Source organism: Mustela nivalis (assembly GCF_964662115.1).
Source record: "Mustela nivalis genome assembly, chromosome: 5".
NCBI lineage: Eukaryota > Metazoa > Chordata > Mammalia > Carnivora > Mustelidae > Mustela > Mustela nivalis.
Window position 1 is genome coordinate 92267124 of NC_139024.1, and position 24350 is coordinate 92291473.

The following is a 24350-nucleotide window of genomic DNA, read 5'->3' on the forward strand; positions in this document are numbered from 1 at the left end:
CAAACCATAAGAGACTCTTTTTTTGTTATTATTATTTATTATTTATTTATTTTTAAAAGATTTTTATTTCTTTGTCAGAGAGAGAGAGTGAACGAGAGAGAGCACAAGCAGGTGGAGCATCAGAGGGAGAAGGAGAAGCAGGCTTCCCACGGAGCAGGGAGCCTGACGCGGCGCTCAATCCCAGGACCTGGGGATCATGACCTGAGCAGAAGGCAGTTGCGTAAGGGACTGAGTCACCCAGCTGTCCCAAGAGAGTCTTAATCACAGGAAATAAGCTGAGGGTTGCTGGAGGGGAAGGTGGGAGGATGGGTTACTGGGGGACAAGCATTTAGGAGGGCACATGATGGCAGGAGCACTCGGTGTTATATGCAACTGATGAGTCGCTGAAATCTGCCTCTGAAATTAATAACACGCTCTCTATTAATTGGTTTTAAATAAAAATAAAAATAAAAAAAGAAACGACAGAAGAGATTTGACATGGACGAGGCAGCTTAACCTGGTTCCTGGGTATGAGTATGCGTGTGTGTCTGTGTCTGTGTCTGTGTGTGCGCAGGCGCACGTATGTGCATATTGCTGTATGTACGAGATAAACCTAAAGGTCAGAAAGATAGTGTAGACCAGGCCCACTTCTCTCCACCTTTCACAATTTGGCCCAGAGCTGGTTCTGCAGCCCTAGCATGGACTGAGACATGGCCTCATGTGGGACACAGATTCCCTCAGGCCTAGACAGATTTATGTCAGTTTGACCCAAGCATGACTCGACAGCTCAGTGGAAATCATCAGTAACATTTCAAGATTTCTGTCTGGTCAGGAGAGTTAAAGGAAAATAGAAAAGTGGGCTCACCCCCTCTCTACTCCCTCAGATGGCTGTCAGTCAGTGCCGGAGACCGCACCATGCTCTGGCCCATGCAGAAGGAAGCAAAACGCCCAGATAACTCTCTTAGTAGATCAGCTGCTCGACTGTCTGCACTCACCACAGCCATTACCACGTAGCCAAGCGGCGCAGGACGAATGCCTCAATGCCTCAGTTGTGCTTAAACACCACGTTAGACACATGTGTTGTTTCAGAGGACTCCTAGTTTTCTCGTGCATGTTTTAGTGACATCCAACACTGTGAGAATGCTCGGTAGACTCCCAGCAAGAGGAAAAGTACATCCACGGGCCATGGGAACCTCGTGAAAACTCATTTGAATGAAGATGAAGGATAAAAATGGCAGGTGCCATCAGGCTGCCCCATTTGGGGGTCAAGTAGGCGGCTAATGTGAGATCTACTTTCACTCAAGCAACACGATGGGAGTCCTTTCATGCTCCATCAGAGACTGAAGAGGGAAGAGGGCCAACCCCCAAGAGGGCCCAGAGGACTGGCCACTGTGTTCTGGGTTGCCCCTATGTGCCATCATAAAGTGACACTAAGGGTGGAGACAGTTTACTTTCTCTACCCTTCCCATGGCTGTGTTCTCCCTCTCTCAATCTGGGTACCCAGAACTGCCCCCTGCCCCAAGCCATCGGAGGATACCTGCATCAGGCTGCATGAAGGGGGACAGAGTGAGGTGGGGACGTGCCCATGTTCCAGGTCAGACTGTCTGCACTCGGCACCTGGCTCGACCATTCCTGAGCTACATGACCCTGGGCAAGTTGTTAGCTTCTCTGTGCTTGGTTTATTCATCTGCAAAATACAAAAGAGCATCTCCTCAAGCCTGGGTTGACATAATCTTAAGATATAATCTTTTTTTTTTTTTAAGATTATTTATTTATTTATTTGACAGACAGAGATCATAAAGTAGGCAGAGAGGCAGGCAGAGAGAGAGAGAGGAGGAAGCAGGCTCCCTGCTGAGCAGAGAGCCCGATGCGGGACTCGATCCCAGGACCCCAAGATCATGACCTGAGCCGAAGGCAGCGGCTTAACCCACTGAGCCACCCAGGCGCCCCTTAAGATATAATCTTAAAGGAGATTATATGCATGAAGAAGTTTAGGACAGGCGTCAGATACATGGTAAACAGCTCAATAAAGGTTGGCCTAGTGACATAGCGATCAGCCGTTTTCACTGGAGGGTGAATTTTATTTCCTTTGCTGTGCACCTCTCTCCCAGAAGTTTTTGCATGGTAAACCTCATCTCCCCTTGAGATTTGGTTTCCTATTAGATGGATGTCCAATATAAGGGAGAAGGGGAGAGAGCTATTTTTTTTTTTTTTTGGTGGGGGGGGAGCAGTATCCCAAAGCATATGATATTCTTGGATGTTCAGAAGCTGTGTGGCCATGACATAAGGCAGGTCAACACGTCCCTCTGCTCTAAGGATCAGCCTTCTTGGCTGTGGGTACTGTTTACTTCTTCTGGGTCTCTCTGGATCACACTTTGGCTGGCAAAGCCAGCAGGTCCTCTTGAGTGCGTGTCCAGAGCCTCAACTAGAAACTTCCCAGGTGGCCTCAGGATGGGCTGGTGTATCAGACAGCCCTGGGGCAGCTGCGGGTCCAGCGTGAACTAAAAACGAAAACCCAGCTTCGCAGGAATAGTTCCCTATGGATGAATTAGAATAGGGAAGGGGTTCATCCTAGTTCATCCTTTTGAAGGTGCATTGATGGGGAAAGTGTTTAAGGCCCTGGGACACATGGAAGGCACCCGTTTTGTTTCCTCAAACTACCTCCCTTCTGGAATGGGGAAACCAGGTGATGGCACAGGGCTGCCTTTAACTTTGCCTTTGGTTCCATAAATAAGATTCGGTCAGTAGGGAGGAAAGAAACAGAAGGAGGGAGCTATCCTGGCAAGTTTCTCTCAGAAAGGTACACCTGTCTGCAAATCCATCAGGCACACTTGAACTCTGTGACTGCCATGTCCGCTCTCCCTTTATCTCCTCAAAGCTTTCTGGCTTCCTCATCTCCTGCAAGGACCATAGCCTAAAACGTGTCAGGAGGTAGGGAGTGAGGGTGATCCTTGCATTCCTGCTGTCTGTCATCTAGCAGGCCTCCATCCCACCTTCGCACCAAATTACTTCCCCGCACGTCGCCCTCCAGGCACATGAGCGGCCTATCAGCTCCTGCCTCTTTGAAGGTGGGACCCGGAGGCGGCGCTCCCCCCGATGACCACAAGGTGGCGATCGAGCCTCAGGAGAAGCCCGGGGAGCGGGCGAGGAAAGCCCGGCGCGGGCTGCCCCCGGTCGCTCAGGGGCCCCGCTGGAGATTCCTGTCGGTTCCGCTTTGACTTGGGACAGCTGCGAGAGAGCTCCTCGGGGCCTGGGAACAGCTCGCTGTTCCAGAAAAACAGTGAGTGGATGTGCGATTCTTCCCCGGGGATTCCAAATCGAACACCTCCTTCCACCGCGCCCGGGGGCGGGCGAGGCTGGCCGGAGGGATGGAGGACACAAGATGGGACCAATTACCATCGCTTCCCAGGAGGCAGGGCCCACAGTCGCTCTTGGATCGCGCAGCCCTGCGAAGGAAGTGGGCTGCAACAGCCGTCCTCCCACGACTTGCCCAATCAGTTCCTGTTGATTTTCATGCTGAGAAGCCTTCCCCCTCCCCACCCCCCCACCCGCCCCGGGCTCCTGGGTTGCTTCTGTTTCGTTTCTAACAGTCGCCAGCATACCTCCTCCTTGGGACTTGGCTCTGCATGAAAGAAGGAAAACCGCGCGGTGTGAAGGGTTGCACGTCTCCCAGACCCACGGCCCGTGTGCGCAGAGGGCACGCGGGGGACCTTGTGACTCCTCCCCTCGAAGTTTAAAGGGAATAGTTTAGGAAGGGGTGTCTAGAAAGCAGCAAGGCGACTTCAGCTGAGTCGTGCCCCCCCCCCCCCCACAGGAAAATGGTATTTGCAGAGAAAGAACAGGGATCCGGCACAGGACACGTCTCAGTGATCAGTGATCGTCCGCCTCCCCTCCCTTCTTGTACTGTGAGCTCATAGTCACTGAGCCCAGAAAATTTAGGAAAAGCGGTTCCCTCTTTAGGAATGTGCTAGAGGATAAACTTCAGTATCCATCTATTAGTACATAAGATGGTGTGTGTGGGGTGGGGTGGAGAGGTAGTGGATGGAGCCCTAAGCCCTGAGGTTGGTAAATGGGAACGAATCAGGAGCTTTCTGACTGCTGCACCCTTGCAGAATGACTGAAGGGAATGGAGAGAGGGGGTGGGTACATGATAGGCCTGGCCCAGGGGGCTGGGCTTGGCACCTGCTGTCATGAGGGGTACTTTCCCCTGAGTGTCCGCAGGGGCAGAGCTGTGTCTAGGTGCCACTTCGAAGAAAGAAACACCTGGAACTCTGCCACGCAGACCCATGTGATGCCAGGAGAGCCTTCCTCGGAGCAGGGCTCCCTTGGGAACGCTCTAATCACACTTGCGGAAATTTTCCCGCTTCCCCAAACTGTTGTCCTCCAGGACCATCTGGTCTCCAGGCTGGAACTCAAAGGGCCTGGAAGGCTTTGCAGCCGGAAGTTGACCTGCTGTCCCTCCCCTCGAGGGCTTCTGAAGACCCCTGGGGTTCTGGGACTGGTCTTGGTCTTCCTATACTCATGCGACAGCAGGGATCCCCTGTGCCCCATCTGGGCTGTGTGTGTGAGGGGCTGAGTCGTGACCTGTGACCCAGATTCTGAGGGTTGGACTGTTGCAGGAAGCACAGAGGGTCTTTTGTTTGCATAATATGTGACAGTGTGAGAAACCCATTGATGTAAACTGTGCTTTTTGAGCCTGACAACTGCCTTGAGTAGGAATTTGAATGATCCCTGTTCTTTAGGTGAGCAAAGACCAGAGTGTGTAGGGAAAGGCTCAGGTGAGTGAGGAAACGTGTCTTTCTGTTCCAGGAGCCATACTGCTCTGATGAGACTGTAAGGTCATTCTCCAAGAAAGAAGGCTAACGGTGATTCCAGACACTTCCTCCTTCCTCGAGAAGATGTGGGACTGTGATTTCATGCCCCATGCTTGTCAGAAATCTCACAGGAGAGTTTTGAATAGTGTGGCTTTCAGGCCAGCTGGGGGGGGGGACGGTGCTGGCGGGGGTCATATGGAAGAGAGGTATTTGGGGCCTTATGGATTTCTACACAACTCCCTCTCCCCACCCCCCAGTATGTGTAGGGTCTCTGCACAGACCAGCTAGGATGGAGTGGTATAGGCCTTGTTTTAAATTCATTCTCCAACGCTGTTGTCAGTACACAGAAGGCAGAATGGCAGAAGGCATTTCCCTCTGATGGTTACATTAAAGCTCTGATGGGCAGCACCTGGGTGCCTCAGTCAGTTAATCGTCTGCTGGAATTCCGCTCAGGGCACGATCCCAGGATCTAGGGATGGAGTCCCGCATCGGGCTCCTTGCTCAGTGGGGAGTCTGCTTCTCCCTCTGCCTGCCACTCCCCTTTTGTGCTCTCTTTCTCCAACAAAAAAATAAATACAATCTTTAAAGCTCTGTTGTACAACGCAGTAGCCTTTAGATACCGGTGGCTACTGAACATTTGAAATGTGGCTGGACAATGGAGATGTCTGGTCAGTGTAAACTACACACTGGAATTCCAACCCTTAGTACAAAAAAAAAAAAAAAAAAAAAGGAAGGAGTGTACAATGTCTCTTTAGCAAGCTTACATTAGTTACATCTGGAAATAATAATATTTTGGATATACTTGGTTACATAGAATTATTATTGCAATTGGTTTTACCAATTTACTTTTTTTTAATGTGGCTAACTCAAAATTTAAAAGCTTGTGACCCACGTTTTTGTTCCTCTAGACCATGTAGCTTCTACGGAGTCACTGAATAGTTCAAAGAAAGCTGCATTCATGTTACAGAAAGTATTCATGGGAAGCATGCTTTTCTTCCTGTTTATATGAAGAAAGTATAAACTTCATGAGGCCTGGGTAGGGGGAAGTCTTCAAAATACAAAAATAAACCTCTTCCTTCTGAATGATGTATATGTTATCTTACAAAGAAAAAAACAAAAACAAAAACAGCGCAAAAGAGCAGACTAGTCCAGACAAAGACTGGACTGCAACCCAGGTGAGCATAGGAAGGGTGTGTGGGTCTGTTAGGGAGGAGCCTTCCCAGCACCGGGCATGACCTGTGGGCTGCCGGTGGCAGCATTTCATGGGAAGCCAGCATTTTGACTTTATTTTTAAGGAGAGGGTGGTCAGAGGTACAATGTGTAGAGGACCAGCTGGCACCTGTCTCCTTCAGTCTCTGATCCGTTGGCCTGAGCATCCAGGGAACATCAGCTCCTGGACTGACTACCCCTGCAGTCCAGACACACACCACTGGGCAAGGTCCACTGGCTGGGCAAGGTCCTCAGCCCTGGCGTTGGGGGGCCTCTTTTCAGCTGAACAAATTAGGTTTCTCCAAACAGTACCCCTTCCCCGAATCCCCACAGAGCTGGATGCCGTCCCCTCGGAAAGGTGACTTCTTTCCCATTTGCATAGTCAGTAGACAGACTCAAGGCTACAGTATTTGCATCACACGGGGTTTATTCGTGGTACAGCCAGAGAGCCCCTTCTCCGTGTGATGAGTGCTGTGAATAAAGAAATGTTTACAGGTCACAGAGTCACAGCGAACATCTCAGACAGAATCTGCAGAGCAGCATTGTGTCCTTAATGTTGTTTGTTTAAACAATCTGTTGAAATATCCTGTCTAGTCCTCTCCGATTCACTGTTGACAGGACCTGCAACCATGTCACTCCCAGGACTAGAATATATTATATGGCAAAGGTGAAGGAATCTGCTGATGTAATCAAGGCCCCTGAATCACCTGAATCATCCAGGGTGATTACCCTGGGTGGGCCTGACCCAATCAGGTGAGTCCTTTAAAAGAAAGTTTAGGATAAGAAACTGAAGAAGCCAGAGATTCAAAGCAGCACAGGGTTTCTGCTGCTGAATCTAAAAAAGCAAAGAAGGCCACATGGCAGGGGATGGCAGGGGATGGCCTCTAGCTGCTGAGCACCTCTGTCCTCTACCTCCAAAGAATGAACTTTTGCCCGACAACCAATGAGCTCGGATGGGGATCTCAGCTTTCAGATGAATCCACAACTGCCAGCCTGAGTTCCACCTTGCCAGACCCCGAGCAGAGGACCCAGTGAAGCCATGCACAGACTTCTGATCCCCCAGAAACCATGCAATCATAAATGGGTGCTGTTTTATGCCTCTACGTTTTGTGGAAACGTGTTACGCAGCAATAGAATATGAAAACAGGAAATATGGACCCACGTTGCAGAAAGAATCTGTGGCTAGCAGAGCTCACAGGGCTCTGTTTTCAGCCGTCCATGAAAATTCCAACCAAGCCATACACAAATGTTAGAACACATATCTGTTTATTTGTTTCCCGGACAGTTAGGTCCTGAAAGTGTTGCTTCAAGGTCCCTCCTTTCAACCCCCTGTAACCTTCCAGGCTTCACATGGTGCATGGGAGTGTGGATGGCGGAGGAAAGATATTGGCGCTGTCAACCAAGTGAGCTCAGCTGGAAGCTTCTGGTTCCCCTGCCCTCCCCCATCCCCCCACTATGCCTGGAGAATGGAAGCAGCCATTCACTGTTTAAAGAATGCAGTTAAATGCTGGTTGGATTTCTGGTAGGGAAGCCTGAAACAGCAGCACCGGCCTAGTTACAGAGCAGACAATTTATATAAAGAAAGCTTCATGAGATCTCACTAGATATTTTATTGTTATAAGCATGGACAGGACACATAGCTTTACGCTGGCGTACTATGATGACATGATTTCATATCTCAAGTCACACTTTTAGAAATCTATAGCCTCTCATTCCAAAGCTAACATCTGTCAAATGATGAGACACTATTTTCGTAGACATTAAAAAAAAAAAATACATAAGAAAGAGAACATCCATTGTAAGCCCCTCCTTTATTTTGGGCACTCAGGGAAACAGACTTCCATTGGCTTGGGTCATGGCTCTCTTTGGGGTGCACAATTTCTGTCTGACATCACCTTCATGTGCCACAGATCAAATGCTTTCCCTCTACATGGGATTTCTGGGACCGTGCTTGTTTCGTCTTCTCCAATGGTTGTGACTTTCTTCTCTCACCTCAGAATAACTCCCTCCCCTGGGTCTACACTGACAGTCACTATGCTCTTTCTCATCCCCATGTCACTTATTATTATTTTTTTTTTACCTTCCTTACACTGATCTTTCTGAAGTTCTCTACACAAATGACAAAAGACTAGAATTTTCCAGTGTTTCTTAATTTCTGGCCTTAGCAACTTATATTCTGAAAACCCCATGGGTCTTATTTATCTCTTTTTCCATCTATAAGAAAAGGGGAGGAGGATGGCAGACACGACTCCTTCAAGACATGATGTGTCACACTGGACTTAACAATATTCCCAGAGAATATTTCTATAGCTCAGATTAGTTGCTCCTTTGTGAACGGTCTCACCTCACATCCTCTGAAGCATTAGCACAGACCCCTTTGCAAGAAACTGACTTAATAGAAGGCCCTTTAATGCAAGTTAAGTTTTGGCCACTGACAGGTCAGGCACATGGGGAAGCCCTGAGCACTTTGCAAGCAGGGCAGACCATATATCTCACTTTGTACCCCCATCAGAGCTGACATTCCTTCCTCCTCTTCCTCAAAAATCTGCTGCTAAAATCCTTGCAGTCATTGTTGATGGAGAACTTGTGAACACAGGACCAGGCAGGGCTCCTGCTTTCACGGACCTCACAGACTCACGGATGGCTCTCTTTTCACAATATTGAATTCTATTGTTTCTTTTAGGATATTCTTGGCCAACAGCAGTGGTTAAATATCTTGCAGTTAAGCAAGTACATCTCTAAGTTTTTGTTTTCATGGGTTTTCTGGAATTTCGATCTGGTGTGGTGGCTTGAAAGCTAGAAACCACATGCACATATGTGTGTGTTTGTGCACGCACGTGTGCTGGGGGTAAGGAAACGTGCCTCGGTAAATGGACGTGGGCAAAGGGCCAAACCCACATCCTATGAATGCTGCGAAGGTTCCTGCCATTAGAGGTTCCTTCACAACACAATGATTCCCAAAGGATCCTACTGTCATGGCTGGAAGGTCAGTGCTTCTTGTCCCATTGTCATCTTGGAGCTCCTCCTGAAGGCTCCGCTTTCTTTGGCCTATCGTGTCATGATGGCCAGGCTCACACACTGTACTACATAACCTTGCCTCTGTTATCCTTGAGATCACTCCAGGAACCATATTGGTCAAAGCCATTCTCTCAAACCTCTAATTCTCATCCCATTGATCCTCCAACCTAGCCTCCGGCTCTGTCAGCTCGGTACTGATTTCTGCCCCAAGCTGACCATCCCTGGAGAATTTTATAGCTTCATCATTTCCTTTGTGACAATTTCCAGGCAAACGTGGGAGTAGATGTCTACATCATTGGTGAATGTGTTGAAACGAGCAGCTCATTTACTTGAAACACTATTAAGACTTCTATCTGCCCCACCTGCTTCTCTCCGTGAGGAAAAGAGAGGCAGAAGTAGAATTTAAAATAAGAAATAAAAAGAAGAAATGTTAAAGAATTAAAATGTTTCAAGAAAACTCCTTCAAAACTCAATGAAAAAAAGGTTGCTACATCCCAGCCTCTTCTGTCCACCTTCCTGATGGCTGGATCCCTGCTGGTTCTCAGTCCTTACGAAGACCACATGGCCCACATTCCCCGAGTAGCCCCATATTTTTATTCCATTTCACTGTGTCTCTGGGATCAGACTTCAATTTGGAATGTATGGTTGCGTGGCTACAGCACATGCTTAACTGTAATATGGGTACAATTTTAATAAATATTTGTATTTTTATGAAATGTACACACCACCAGCAACACACACACACACTTGCACGTAATTCACAGACAGCCAAATCCTCAGGGAAAGCTCCACCATCTACTCATCAAGGTCAGTGTCATTGGGAGCCTAGAGTAGCCAACTGTAACATTTCATTTCAGAGGATTTCCAAGTGGTTGGAATGACACAAATTAGACAATACAAAACTCTTACCGTATATTGGTCTTGGAACTTAAGGACTGAAAAGAGCTAATACATGGGGGGCTAGACCACACACCAAGGGTCTCTAAATCCACAGTAGCAACAACAATGATAAACAATGCCAGAAGATTATGAAAATCTATCCTATGATGCACAGAGAAGTACCTGGTTAAAGCTGTTAAATGCAATATACAACAGTTGTGATCTGTTTCCAGTGCAATATATCACATTTAGATCACCATATGTCACATTTGGCAAGTGATGGATATAAAAATATATGTATTTTTTGCCTTCAGAAAGTGGAACAAACCAAAAGGTAAGGCTTTTCTGATAAATGGTAGAAAATGTAACTAGCAGTTGGGTCTGCTTGGATCTGGTGAAGCGTGGCTATCCCATTTCCTCTGCTTGCTCCCTGTCCTGAGCTCCAACCTTCACATGCACCAGCATATGTCTGTGTGTGTTTAACATCAGGAGAATTACATCTTCTTCCATGCATTTCTTGTCAATATTATTATCCACTTGCAAGCGTGCTGATGTTACAATTTCCTCCCAATCTCTTCCCACTGCCTTTAAATTTTTTTTTCTCATGTAGCTAAGAAAATATCAAGAAAATACCAAACTTTATCCATGATTTATTTCAGTTTCTGTTTTTGAGCCATTTTTGTATTCTCCATGTTGCAGTATCAGAATGATTATGTTAACATGGAAATTTTTAAAAATGTGGTTCTTATTCTTTATCTCTATTTTTTCTTTTTTCCTGTGTCCTTCTTTCCTTCCTTCCTTCTGAGAGTTCATGGAAGTATTTCCTAGGTACTAGCCTTGTGCTTATTATTTGAATCAAAGCTTATTTTTGTGCCCAACGTATGGCAAGGAAAAATGTCTCTTTGAAATTCTATTTTACAATACAGGGAAGTTGGGCCTCAGGGGTTTTGAGTCTCACTTAAATACTGTACACATTTAGTATCACACAAGTGGTGGGGGTGGGGCAGCAAATAAACGTAACAATTACATTTAGTCTGTCTTTAGGAAAGAAAGCTTCTTTTCCCTAATGCGAGAGTCTCTTCAGCATCTGCTCCAGAAAGCCTGGGGAGGAGACATTTTACCCATGGCTTTGAAAAGATTTTTCTTTTTTTTCCTGAGCATATCCACTGTCCTTTAAAGAAGTCACACATGGGTCGATTTTCCTGTTCTTAGTTGAGCAAGGAGTAAGCACTGGATGTGTTTTCCAGGGATGAGCTGCTTGTCTCTGGGGTGGAAACATTGTATGTTCCTGAAAAACAGAGCAGCAGCTCAGGCTTAAGTGCAAGACTTCATGATCACGGTGGCATGCGCCTTTCCCGATGTGGCCTGAGGGGAGCTCTCGCTCGAGAGCCAGGTAGGCTCTGCCATACCTGGAAACAAACCCATGTCCACCCCCTTCCCAGGACCCAGAAGGGCCAGAGAACAAACAGCCGTCGTTCTCAAGCATGCGTGGCAGCCGACAAGACAAGCACTAACTACTTCCGATCAAACCAGCAGCCAGGTTTCTACAGGACAGGGAGAATGTGAACATGGGCAGCCCTCCACATGCCACCACATGCACGGGCCTGGGAACATCAAGTGAGGGAAGCTCCCTGGTCCCCTTGGGTGGGCATGACTTGGGGAGGCTCCTGGGAGGGGTCCAAGGGCTGAGCTGGAAGGTGAGGGGAAGGGGAGGGGAGGAAAGGCAGAAAAGGAAAGAAAGTAGCAAATTAAAGGAGAAGAAAAAGCAGGACCAGGAAAGAAGTGGAGGTCAGGGGCTGCTAACAAAAGTGCAGCGGGGTGGTGGGGGCAGCCATGGAGCAATCACACATGGGCTGGCATCAGCAGGAGGCAGGGACTGAGCATGGCCAAGTGGGGTCGGGGTGCTGGGTGAGGAAGGGACACGGTGCCCACCCTACCATCAGATTGGTGAGCTGCCACTGCTAACAAGGTTTCCATCACTGCCTGGGGGGCCCCTTGGGGCTGCTGACAACATAAACCAAAGTTACAGTGATTATGGGATCCTCAAGCAGGCCAACACGGAGCTGCATGAATAACCGTGGAGAGGACACAATGACAGAGACTGGGAATCTCAGGCCCTGGGACTTCAGGAACACAGCCTGAACTCCAACTTTGATCAGACCGATTCAGAAAAAAAAGAACATATTTTTGGGGGCCTCAGATTGCATAATTCTGATTCAGTAAACTCATTCTGTAGGGTTTCCACTTGGATGTAAATGGTCGGCATGTTCCAGTGACAGTGTCGGCCAAGTGCCATGATGGTCCTCTACCCTTGAAGGTCGGATCATTTCACAGCAGGCCTAATCACTGATGTTCAACATCAAAAGGAAAGCCTCTCCACTCTCATGAGTAATGTATCAAACCGAAGCCCCAAACACCAAGTCCTCTGGAGTTCTAGCAATTGATAGGCATTTTCTGAATTTGATTTTTTTTAAAGATTTTATTCATTTATTTGGCAGAGAGAGAAGGATCACAAGTAGGTGGAGAGGCAGGCAGAGAGAGAGGGGGAAGCAGGCTCCCCGCTGAGCAGAGACCCTGATGCAGGGCTCAATCCCAGGACCCTAAAATCATGACCTGAGCTAAAGGCAGAGGCTTATTAACCCACTGAGCCACCCGGGTGCCCCCGAATTTGATTTTACAGGAAAAGCCTTAGTCTGGAATATAGACACATTTCTGGGTCCTGCCTTTATGAGACCAGTTCATTTTCAAGAAGCTGGAAGCAATTCTGGTACTTAGTTTCCTGGAGGTGGGGGAATGGTGGACAGAAGTTTCAATTTCCCAGCATAGCTGAGACCCATTGCCCAAAGTCATTAACATTATTGATTTTATACGGCCAAGGTAGGGATTGAGCTGTGCATGTTCCTAATAGAATAGGAGTGACTACAACTTGGGTGATTCCTCCTGCATTTATGCACAGTTTTGTAAACATCAATGTGTACAACAAGCACACTCCAAAAAAGAAAAAAGAAAAAAGAAAGAAAGAAAAAGGAAAGGAAAACAAAAAGGGGAAAGGAGCCCACAGCATGGGATCCTATAGTAGACCTTTTTAAATCTATTTTTTGCTACACCCGAGTCCATAAACATGACCTTCCTATTTCTATTTAACAGGAATAGCAAAGAGGGTGCCTGGGTGGCTCAGTCGGTTAAGCGTCTGCCTTTGGCTTGGGTCATGATCCCAGGGTCCTGCATCTGGCTCCCTGCTCAGCGGGAAGTCTGCTTCTCCCTCTGCACCACCTCTTCCTGCCCCGCCTTCCCCTCTTCTTGTACACTCTCTTTCTTTTTCTCTGTCTCTTGCAAAAATAAATAAATAAAATCTTAAAAAAAAAAAAAAGGCATGAATAGCCAAGAACTCCATGTTTGACAAGGCCAGCAATTTACAGTTCTCATTTTTGTAGATGATGGAGTTTTGACAGACAGTTCTCCACAGGCTTGTCAAGATTCTCCAAATTTTATCCTCAAGTTATATTATTAGCTGCCCACTGAAGTTATCCTTAAGTTATTATTAGCTGCCCTCTGTACCAGCCTCCTGGTGGTTTGGGAAAATGTAAGCAAGTTCCTGTATTTAACCTCTGCGCCCAAATGAGGCTATTGTTGGTGATTGTCATAAAGTGGGGAGTAGGAAGGTAGGGGTGGGGTGTGAGATTCCCCATCAGGGCAAATTTGTTTGAGTCAACCCAGAGTAAGTAAGTGCTCTAGGGAGAGACCTAGAGGTCACTACATACCTGTTTTACCAAACAAATTGTTAAATCTTCTTGATATGGGAGAGCTCATAGAAAATACTGGTGTTGATGAACCTAGGGATGTTGACTAAAAAAGAGAAGAAAGACAGTTACAAAGCAAATGTTAAACCAAAGCTCTGCTTTATCTCCTGGATGTTTCATTTGCTGCCCACTAGTGGTCATTGTCTGCATCTCTCATTCCCATGAAAAAGCCTGGACGAACGTGGAATTTCTACTTCAAACAAATCGTGCTCGCTTCGGCAGCCATTATGCTACTTCAAACAAATCAAGCAGAAAAGCCACTTGGAAATACTGGACTCTCATCAGATTTGGGAAAATAACTTTCAAATGCATGTTTTGCTGTTTAATAGGGTTTGGTATCCTCTGACATGTGACAACAGTCAAATACGTTTGAGCGCAATGGTTACTTTCCAAGACGAATTACGGAAAAATATACTCATCGTTATTCTTTACGTTGTGTTCTCTGGTGCCTTAAATTTCCCCAGAAGATTTCTTATTTCTCAGTGAATTTTGATTTTCAACGTCCAGTTGGTATTATCTGTGCTATCCGATTCCTACTAAAAGATGTGGGACAGGAAGTATCCTAATGGTAGTTCTGTGGCTGACTTGAATAGGAAGAATCAAGTCCAAAGCAAAAACAGCGTAATAATCTATGCTAAACCTGGGTGTGGAGAGAGGTTTTCAAAAGTCTCTAAAAGGAAAGACTGACCTTTGAGTGCTGTGAAGACCATCTTGACTGTGAAAACTTCTTTAACAAGGTTTCCTGGACCTACCATTGTTTAAAAGAAGCCATCGTGAGTTCAATATGCCACAAGTACTTTGACGTTTCTAGAAGCATAAAACGGTTATAGTTCTTACCTTCTGATCCCAGAGGCATCCAAAGAGTAAAATGAATAATCCCTGAAAAAAAAAAAAGTATTGGGAAGAAGGATATTTTAATCTTAGCCTATTGTCCAGCAAAATAGGAAGTATTGTTAGCCTGGCATTGAATCTCTACTACCTCTTTCCACAGCTGTATTTATGGAATAAATTCAGCGGATAGTAATGTTAAAAGGGATGTAGTAGGTCCACACCAGGGGGCCTTAAATGTTATCATGTGAGAAGGATATTATTCTATTTCCTTATCCCTGCCTCCTTGTGGACTGGAGGGCTTGCTGTTTGGGCAGCTGAAAACACCTCTTCCATTTGCAGTAGTATTCACGTCATTGTGATGCGGACCTGGGGCCTCAGGTAAAATAACCGGTCCCTTCTAGTCAGGCTATGCTGTACACTTCATTAGACATGAGCCTTAGAGTTTGAAGCCAGACCTAGGAGCAGAGATTAGGTCTTGTGCGGCTTTGGCAAGAGCATCTGGGACCATGTCTGTTTCCCATGCTCATGGGAGCCCACGCTTACCCCCCACCTGGTGGTTGAATCACAGTTAAGCATTCCTTCCTTGCTGCCTGTACCTTTGCTAAAGCTCTTCTAACAACGTGGCTTGTATACAGTTTGTTATGTACTGCAAGAGAGCAAAAGGTGTGTCTTTTTCATTTTAGCATAATAGAGCAGAATGTCTACCTTACGTGGGGCATTCGTTCTCTCATTCTTCAGCAAATGTTTCTAGAGAACATACTATGTGGCACATGACATTCATTTTATTTGCCAGACGGTTATCGAGCACCTACACTGCACCACTAGGTAATATTAGGGATAAAGTGATAAGGAAGACAGATGCTATCCCTGACTTCACAAAGATAGTGCTCATTTAATGCTTGTGGAAATTAAGTGGAGAAATGGCTTGGTTTAATAGTGGCATTTTCATTTAGGAGATAATAAGTGGCATCGTGATAATGTTGGGTAAATAGAAAAATCCTGTGTAGGGAAGGGACTTTCCTCCTACTTGTATTATTAGGGCTTTTCAAAGTAAGTCATGCGTATGGCTAAATTATAATGCAGGTGATAAGAGGTATAAGGTTCCATGGGAGCAGAGGAATGGGTCCCTTCTATCTCACTGGGTTCTTGTAATTCCCCCTCGTTAGGGCTAGGGCCTCCTCTGGACTAAAATCCTTCCCCATTCCTACCCCTGTTTGTGTTTCTATCATTAATTTGTCCCACCAGTTCAGATACTTCCTGAGAGTCCTGCCCTGCAGAACTTACCTGAAAGGCATTGAGGAGCGTAAATATAATATGGAACACAGCATTGCTTCCTTGGAACACAGTGGCAAGACCAAAACCCCAGGTGAGCCCCAAGAGTGGTGTGAGGACCCCGATGCTCTTGCTGATCTGAAACAGGCTACTCTTCTCCTGCTTGCTTGGCTTGTCTCCAATGGAAGGCCTCAGGATTTTGGAGATGACCACAACTGTGATGGTCATGTTCACTACCACGATGATCAGCGCTGGGATGACGAAGGCCAGCAGGGCCTTGGTATCCTCCCAGTTGAGCCAGCAGGCATTCTTCCTGGTGTAGACTTCTTGGGGCTGGGTAGCTCCCACTGTGATGACTGAGATGACAAGAGGGCAGCCATAGCCAAGAGAAAATGCAATAGTCTTCTGAATGGACTTGCTTGTGTCATGCAGGATGAAAACCAGACGGTAGAAGAGCATGAGGCCTAGAGTCAGCATCCAGAAAAAGACACTGAGGTAGAAGAAGTGGATGAAGAAGGTGGCGGCCACACAGGCTGTGTTGTTGAGAGGATAAAAATGATCGTGGATGGCAGCGGCCACAATGAACCAGATGTCGGCCACCAGAAGGGAGGCAGCAATGTTCACGATGCAGATGTGGCGCATATAGGATGTCCGATTCTTGGTCACTGATTTCCACACCATGGCTTCCACCACTAGACATGCTGCTAAGCTCAAGATGGAAAAGCACAACCCAATGTAGGAGATGATATCCAGTAGTATTTCCAGGAGGGAACCAGGGTATGGAGAGTCGGGGGACATGAGGATGGAGAATGACGTCAGGTGGTCACAGATGCAGGAAACACTGTCCCCATCAACTCGTCTCACTTCACACCCACTACTATCCCACCCCCCTGTGTGGTTGGCGAGGCTGAAATTCCAGAAGACACATTGTGGTTCCCCACCTGAAGGGTGGATGTTCTTAAAAGTCATTGAAATCTGGAATGGCATGGTTATATTGTGGCTAACTGTGGTTGTCATCACTAAGCTGTTTGCAACATTCTTTCCTTGGCTGTCCTGGGTGAGGATGGTTTTGAGAGTCGGGAAAGCCACAGTGACAATAGACGAACCCCACGGCAGGCTTCCTAGCTCACACTTTTCGATGGCCACGTTGCCCCAGAGGTCTGAGTCTGAGAAAACAAAGCTCTGTTTGTAGGGTTTTGGATGGCCAGGTTTTATTATTATGCTCCTCATCTGCACATTCGTTTGGTTGATGGACAAAAAAGTGCTATCTTCAGACCATAATGCTCGGGAAAATCTTTCTACTGAATCCAGAAGCTGTGAGCTCTGGTTGGTCGGTTGATGTTGGGACACCTTCCAGGTACTCAACATGGGCTTGCTGAGGATGGTGTTAACCGTAGAGAGAATGTTCTGTAATTGACATGACATGGGGTCAAACCAACCAAATTCTTTCAATCACAAAAGAGAAAAAAATAACATCTCCCTGGAAGCTTGTTGTGTGATAACAGGTGAGAGGAAAAGATAAGAGAAAAATGAGGCATCACAGGCAATGGGGCTCTGTGTCCCTCTTTCTTTCTTTCTTTCTTTCTTTTTTTTTAAAGATTTTATTTATTTCTTTGACAGACAGAGGTTATAAGTAGGCAGAGAGGCAGGTAGAGAGAGAGGAAGAGAAGCAGGCTCCCCGCTGAGCAGAGAGCCTGATGCCTGGCTCAATCCCAGGACCCTGAGATCATGACCTGAGCTGAAGGCAGAGGCTTTAACCCACTGAGCCACGCAGGCGCCCATGTGTCCCTCCTTCTTATGGCAGGGAATTAGCAGAGGATACATCCCCAAGGCTGGGAGACCTCTTTAATCATTTGCCAAGTAGCACCCCCCATTACCCACTAAGGCCAATTCAGCAGACTGGTAGAGATATGTATTCACTGTTTTATATTATCTTAAATCTCAAGCCTGTAGAGAGTGATATTTTCTCAATAAGGGTGAAGTTGTTTCAAAAGACCCTCTCCAAAGCTGAATGCCAAACTGCTGGCATTTTTTGTTTGCTAAATAATTTTTATCTTTTCTCCCATAAACTTGGGCTTGTCATTTTCCATTTGGGCTTTCTCTCAATCTCTCAATATAATTTCTTTGCCCCCCCTTTGCCTTGTTCTGTTCAATCTGAAACTATGAGCCTTGTAGTGTGTTGGTTGTTGGTGCCCAAAAGAACATGTCCTAATACCCAGATTCTGTGGATATGACCTTATTTGGGGAAAGGGTCTTTGTAGATGTGATTAAATTAAGGATCTTGAGAGGAAATCATCCCAGATTACCTAGGTGGGCTCTAATTCCAATGTCAAGAATTCTTATGAGGGACAGAAGAGGAGAAGATAAATGGAGACGAGGAGGTCCCATGAAGACAGAGAGGATGGACTGAGGCAGCTACAAGCCAAAGAGTGCTGGAGCTACACAGAACTGGAAGAGACAGAGAAAGTCTTTCCTGGAGTCTTGGGAAGAACGTGGCCTGGCAGACACCTTGATTTCAGACTTTTAGCTTTGAGAACTATGACAGAATAAGTTTCTGTCATGGTAAGCCACCCAGTGGGTGGCACTCCTTTACCCTTGCCATAGGAGGTCCACATCAACTCTTTGGACCCTTGCTCCCCAAGCTCTTGCCAGGTACTTCTGGCTGTGTTTGGCCACTGGGAAGCACTGGCAGGAGATGGGAAGATAGGAGAAGGAAGAAGTTGAAATATATTTTCCTACGACCCACTGTAGTCACCCCTTCTCCCCTCTACACACATACTGTCTTCTGCACATCTTTGGTGATAGTTCTGTTGCTCCCACTAGTGATCCCTCCTCCTCCACTTTAGGTGCACTCTTTCCTCTCCTTTCCCCGTTAGGCCTCAGGGTAGAACTGGTTTCTTTTTTTTTTTTTTTAATCCCCAGATTGACCTCTGAAAGTATCCTTTCGTTAAAGTCTCATCATTTGAACTCTTCATTTGAATTCTGGGTGACTCCTCTCAGAACCCTGATTGCCTCAAGTTCATGTTTAGTTTTAGACCACTGAGAATTCCATCCATTCCAACCATTCCATTGTACATATTCTGAAAACCTTTCCCTCCTGGTTTTCTTAGAAAGCAGATAAGTATCCATTGTATTTTAATGAGGAAACTGAGATGGAGATTCACTAAAGAAATCTTTTGATCTCCAAATGAATACTAGAAACAACCCCCTCCACCCTAAAAACCATAGCTGACAAAACACAAAGCATACTCTGTGACCCTAAAATCCAGAGTATTGTTCTGGAGAAGACAAAGAAGGAGCTGTAATGGTTACGTTTCTTGACCAGAAGTCCCAAGGGGTGAAGAGGGGACCCAAAACTCCTATAAGGTCTCAACCAACTCACCGTCATCATTTCTGAGTTCACTTGGGTTGGAACTGTTGAGAGCAGATCGAGGATGTTAATGATGGCTCCCAGGCTCCCAGGAAATGAGCTGGCTTCATGTTTCACTTTGCCTGTGCTGACAGAAAGATCCTTCAGGTATGTTGGGAGTTTTGTATCCTGACAGGGACTCTTGATCAAAGCCTAGTAAAACAAAAGCCAACACAAACAGACACTCAAAAACCTTGCCAGTCAGTCCTGTCAACAAATCCTGCTGATCTACCCATGATGAAAATATCTTATATTAATGATTTCTTTTTTTTTTCCATTCCTATAAATATACCCTATAAAATAACTGATCTCCTAATCTGTGTGCTAGTCAGAATAAAATAAGACCTCACACACAGAAGGGGAAGAGTAAAACACATGTCAACCCAATGACTACTAGGAAAAGAAAAAGGAAAGGGGATCTGATTCCTAGAGAGTTAGATTAAAATTGAGTAAAATTATCCCTTGATGGTCTGTACGGAAACACATTTGCTACTCTGCTTTTTCTCGTCATTTACTTTGCTGACCATTAGGGGGGTGACCCTCCATCCCAATTTTCCTGGGACAGTTCTGTTTTATATCTGCTGACCCAGTGTAATTATTACTAGCACTTTCTTTTATTTTAAAAATGTGTCCTGGTTTGGATGGTAAATTATACGGTCACCCCCACTTCTGTTTCCTAATTACTTACCCAATTACTTCTAGAGCCCTTATTTACAATTAAAAGATGAACTCCAATTCGACCTCATCCATAAAGAACTTTGATGAGTATTCCAACCCAGGGGAGTTTCCTTCTCTGACTTCCTAAGTATTTGTTATTTTTAAAAAAGATTTATTTATTTATCTTGAGAGAGAGCATGAGCGGGAGGGGCAGAAGGAGAGAGAATCTCAAGCGGACTCCGTGCTCAGCATGGAGCCCAATGTGGGGCTCAATCTCAAGACCCTGAGATCAATGTCTGAACCGAAACCAAGAGTTAGATGCTTAATGGACTACACCACCCAGATGCCCCCATTTGTGACATTTCTACCAATGTCATCTTGTGTTTGACTTTCAATATCTCTCCAATTAAATTATAAGCTCCTTAGCAATTTGAAACATGTTATATTCTGTCTGATATGCTATAATGCCTGATATAGTATAAGTCATAAATTGGCACACAGTAGGTATCCAATAAATATACGTTGAATGGATAGATCTGAGAGGCTAACGGGCCAACCTTTCCACTGAAAATGTATCTAAGTATCTAGAATTGGGACCAGGGCCCAACATTGAATTCAAATTAAATATTCCTATCTTTCTCAATTAGGGAAATTCATATCACTGGTGCATCCTCATCAAGGTCCAACTCAGAGGCCAAGTTCTTCAAGCAGAGCTTCCTGATTATCCTAAGCAAAATTAATGTGTATTGAACTACCCAACAGGATTACATCCTCTGGCAAATCAGAAACTGAATTCTGGTTTGGTGGCCTTACCCTGAGAGCACCTGCAATAATGCTTCACACCTAGTAAGTATTTTAGTGAATTTAGTACAAGACAAGAGGAGAGCAGAAGATAATTAGATGAGACACAAATCAGTACCACTCCTTTTCCTTAATTCTTCTTCCAACAGTGAGAGTGTTTGGAACGGCTTGTCTAACAATGTCATTCAGTAGAACTCCACTAGTGGCCTCGTCAGTATTTGTTTCGTGTGACTCAAGGCATTTTAGAGGTCTCTACTCTTGACAACTTCAGTATGGGGTAACATTTATTTATTCTGATAAAAGGAGAAACCTCCCCCTACCACGTGGCAGGAACCTCTCTTCTAGGTAAGAGAGGCAGGTTAGTTCCATCTTTCATAACTAAAGGTTACCTCTAAGGGTGGAAGAAATCTCAGACCTATAAAAGCAGAAAGCCCAAGCATATGCATATATATATATATATATATATATATATATATATATTATTTTTTTTTTTTTTTTTTTACACCGATGAACCTTATTTTTTAATGTATCTCCTCCTTCTGAAAAGATGAGGGCTACTTGCTTGGTAATCAAGATTACTCAAAGGAGAGTGGTAAGAGAAGATAACTCCACCTGCACTTTAGAGGTAATAAAAACAAGGCACTGAGAAGTTAAGGTGAAGGTACGCAGCTGGTCCCAGAGCAGAATACATATTTTGTGGTCTCCATATTTGTACTTAAGAAAAACGTAAAGCATTTCTAGGATTGCCTCTTCTTTTTAAATAAATAAATAAAAGTAGCTTTGGGAGCAACACCAACCAGGCCAAGGCCCATTTGCTAAGAAATATGATAAGCTAGACGAATCTCCCCACCAAGAGCTCAAAGTCAAAGAGGTGTAAAGATCACCTTGGCCAGCTGGAGCAGACTATGTATTGGGGCAGAGATGCAGTCATTTTTCTTCACCTCCCAGTGGGAGCCTACACATTTGTAAGTCACTGTCCCGCCGGTGGGACCCGCAGGGCTGCTGGGTACATCTGAGAACTGGCATAGTTTCTGGATGACTTTCCCTGGTTCCCCAACGCCTATTGTGGGATCTCGGCACATGATCTTCTCTCCTGCATTGGAAACGGAAATAAAAAGGACCATTTGAAAGGAGGAAAAAGGATAGTCAAAAGAAGGTCAGGCCTAGCTAGAATGTTGCTGTTTGAATTCATTTTTCTCTTCAGTTTTCCGCAACCTTTTCAGAGTGACCCACTTTCTTTATTTTGCTCCTGATCTTCCAAAGCCCCTTTTAGTGCTCTGACACAAATCTTTCACATGCATTTGCTTTTCTAACAATTTATTTCCTGTATGCCTCGTCCCTGCCTCCGATCCCTGGGAATCTTCTCTCTGCTGTCTGTGAAATCGAAGCCATGGAAAAATCATGAGAGCTTAATGTGTGCTCATTCTGATAAGAGATAATCAGGTTTCCAGGAATCTCAGGGACAATATGCCTTAATCCAAGGGATTCTCAACTCTGGCATATTCGAATCACCTGGGGAGCTAGGAAAATACCAATGTCCTGGTTCACTCAGCCCAAATAGATAAGAACCCCTTGGGGCTGAGATTTAAGCATTGGCTATTTTCTAACTTTCCCCTGTGATTCTAGCATGCAGCCAAGGTTGAGAAGCACTGCCTTAATTCACATATATAATTAATCGTGGGAATTCCAGGTACCCATGACCTGAATATTCTAAGCAATATTTGTAAACATTTGTTCCTTCTGGCTGCCCTTAGAGTTTGAATCTATTTCATGTCAACTCAAGACCAGATTGGAATGAGAAAATGACATTTGTTGCAGAATCTCTGATCTCCAAGGGACTTTGATTCTCTGATGATAAGATCCTTTCTCACCAACTTATAAATTTAACATCAACTGAGCTCTCAGTCATTGTATAAAATCTTGAAATATGTAAGCAATTTCTACTGGGAAAAGGAAGAGGAATCAGACCTAGTATGAGGGAAGAGAAGAACAAACATAAACGAATAAAACATGTCTGTGCCGGGGGGAAGATGGCAGCACAGGGGGCGGTGAAGAAGGGGTCTTGGCTGCCCCTGGAAGAGGTGTGCTTGGTAGGGTCAGGGAACAGTGACTCAGGGAGATAGGGAACTCTAAATTGCTTCCCACTTTGGTGTCCAGAGCTCAGTTACCAATTCATGAGAATTACCACAGATCACTCAGTAAACCAAACATCGCTGGTGATAGAGTCATGAATTCTTTGGGTATCAGAGGTCCTGGTACAGACAAGATTTCTGGGGAAGAGGACTGTTTCTAGTGGAAGCCCTGGACCATGCTTTATTCACTTGCCTCTTTGCTGCTCCTGAGGAGAGTTCTTGGTCATAGGCTATTACAGAAATAGCCATAAACCATGACCTTGGCATAGTTTCTGGATGACTTTTATGCGGGGGGGTGGGGGGGGTGGGGGGGGGATATAGGCTTGGTGATGACAAAGGATGGGAAAGATGGTTGCCTATTATTTAGATTGATATTTTCATGTAGCCCTGTCTAGTGGTGACACCCTTCCTTTGCTGAAACCTCAAAGGGGTCTCAGTCCCGCAAAGACACTAGGCACCGCCCAGTCCAGTGCTTTGCCTCCCAGACACTGCTGAAATCGAGCTTCATACACAAGACCTTCTTGATCACTTCCTCCTGACTCTCACCAGTAGAATGAAACCTGGCAGCCTCCTTGGTCTCCCACATGATCTCTAATTCAGCCCTTACCACATTAGATGTCATCACACACATCTTTCCCCTACACCTGAGGTTAGTCCCCATGGCTTAGTTGTTGCTGTGGGTGTGGTTGTTTCTTCCAGACCCTCCTACCCTTAGCCCAAGGCTTGCCACACGCAGGTGCACAATATCCATTTATTGAATGGATGAATGAGGGAGCAAATGAATAAATGAATCCCTGCTCATGACTACCACATTTTTAAAAAAATTCAAATGCTCTTACCTGGAACCAGGTTAATCTTCATAGCTGAGCTCCGGACTGAATTGTTAGCAGCATTGGTAAAGTGACAAAAAATGTCCAGCTTCTTTGGACACCAGGAAACTGAGCTTGCTGAGAAACTGTGTTTGTAACACACTTGCTTTCCATTAACTTCTTTTTCTGAGATAGAATTATTGGAAGAACTAAGTCACAAGATGAGACTCCAAAGCACACATTTTGTTGAAATGATCCAATATGGATAATGTGTCTAAACTTTTCCAAGGCATGTGCCACATTCATTTCTGATATGGTTTTTAAAATGCCCCCAGTCTACAAGTAAGTCAGTCAGCCCACCCTTACATGGTGCTACCCTAACCCCTACCTCCATCACTCATGATTCCAAATCTGTGCCTGTACAGTTTGGACAATCAGAATGCCTCTCAGCATCCCTCTCTTCCACATCCTGTCATGCCCTGTGTACTTCTCCTGTCCTGCCTTTCCACGTTGGTTTAGTGTCCCTTCTTTATGGGTCTGTCTCCTCCTTTAGATTGATAAAGTCTTGGAGAGAAGGTACCTGGTCTTATTTATCACTGCATCTCCCAGTGCCTAGCTTAGTATTTGGCCCCTAGAGAGCACCAAATACATGCATGTTAAACACGGGATGGTGAAATGCTTCAGTACTCCAGTACCCAGAGGGAGTCTATAGCCTCCTATCACACACCTTCTCTAAGTCC

At 45.5% G+C, this 24350-nt stretch overlaps 1 protein-coding gene and 1 long non-coding RNA gene across 14 annotated transcripts in view; one reads left to right on the top strand and one right to left on the bottom strand.

The window, feature by feature from the left end:
- The first annotated feature begins 3102 nt into the window (after window positions 1-3102).
- Window positions 3103-5200, top strand: LOC309865035. 3 transcript variants are annotated; one of them, XR_014311914.1, is made up of 2 exons: window positions 3103-3259; window positions 4789-5200. It is a non-coding gene; the product is annotated as an uncharacterized lncRNA (long non-coding RNA). The 3 variants fall into 3 exon arrangements; XR_014311915.1 differs by having other exon boundaries at window positions 3104-3259; window positions 4767-5200; XR_014311916.1 differs by having other exon boundaries at window positions 3115-3269.
- Window positions 5201-7592: 2392 nt separating this feature from the next.
- Window positions 7593-24350, bottom strand: part of ADGRF5 (adhesion G protein-coupled receptor F5) — a 98689-nt gene continuing 81931 nt past the window's right edge. For 9 of the 11 annotated variants that reach the window (XM_082731137.1, XM_082731147.1, XM_082731143.1 and 6 more), the window contains 8 exons: window positions 23641-23796; window positions 21554-21762; window positions 19185-19364; window positions 15815-17209; window positions 14537-14578; window positions 14388-14447; window positions 13661-13745; window positions 7593-11187 (listed from right to left, as the gene is read on the bottom strand). In XM_082731137.1, coding sequence (XP_082587263.1) covers window positions 11108-11187; window positions 13661-13745; window positions 14388-14447; window positions 14537-14578; window positions 15815-17209; window positions 19185-19364; window positions 21554-21762; window positions 23641-23796 — 2207 coding nt within the window. In that variant the 3' untranslated portion in view covers window positions 7593-11107. Of the gene's footprint in view, window positions 11188-11836; window positions 11904-13660; window positions 13746-14387; window positions 14448-14536; window positions 14579-15814; window positions 17210-19184; window positions 19365-21553; window positions 21763-23640; window positions 23797-24350 lie in introns of all 11 variants that reach the window. The other 2 variants (XM_082731139.1, XM_082731141.1) reach the window with 1 other exon arrangement.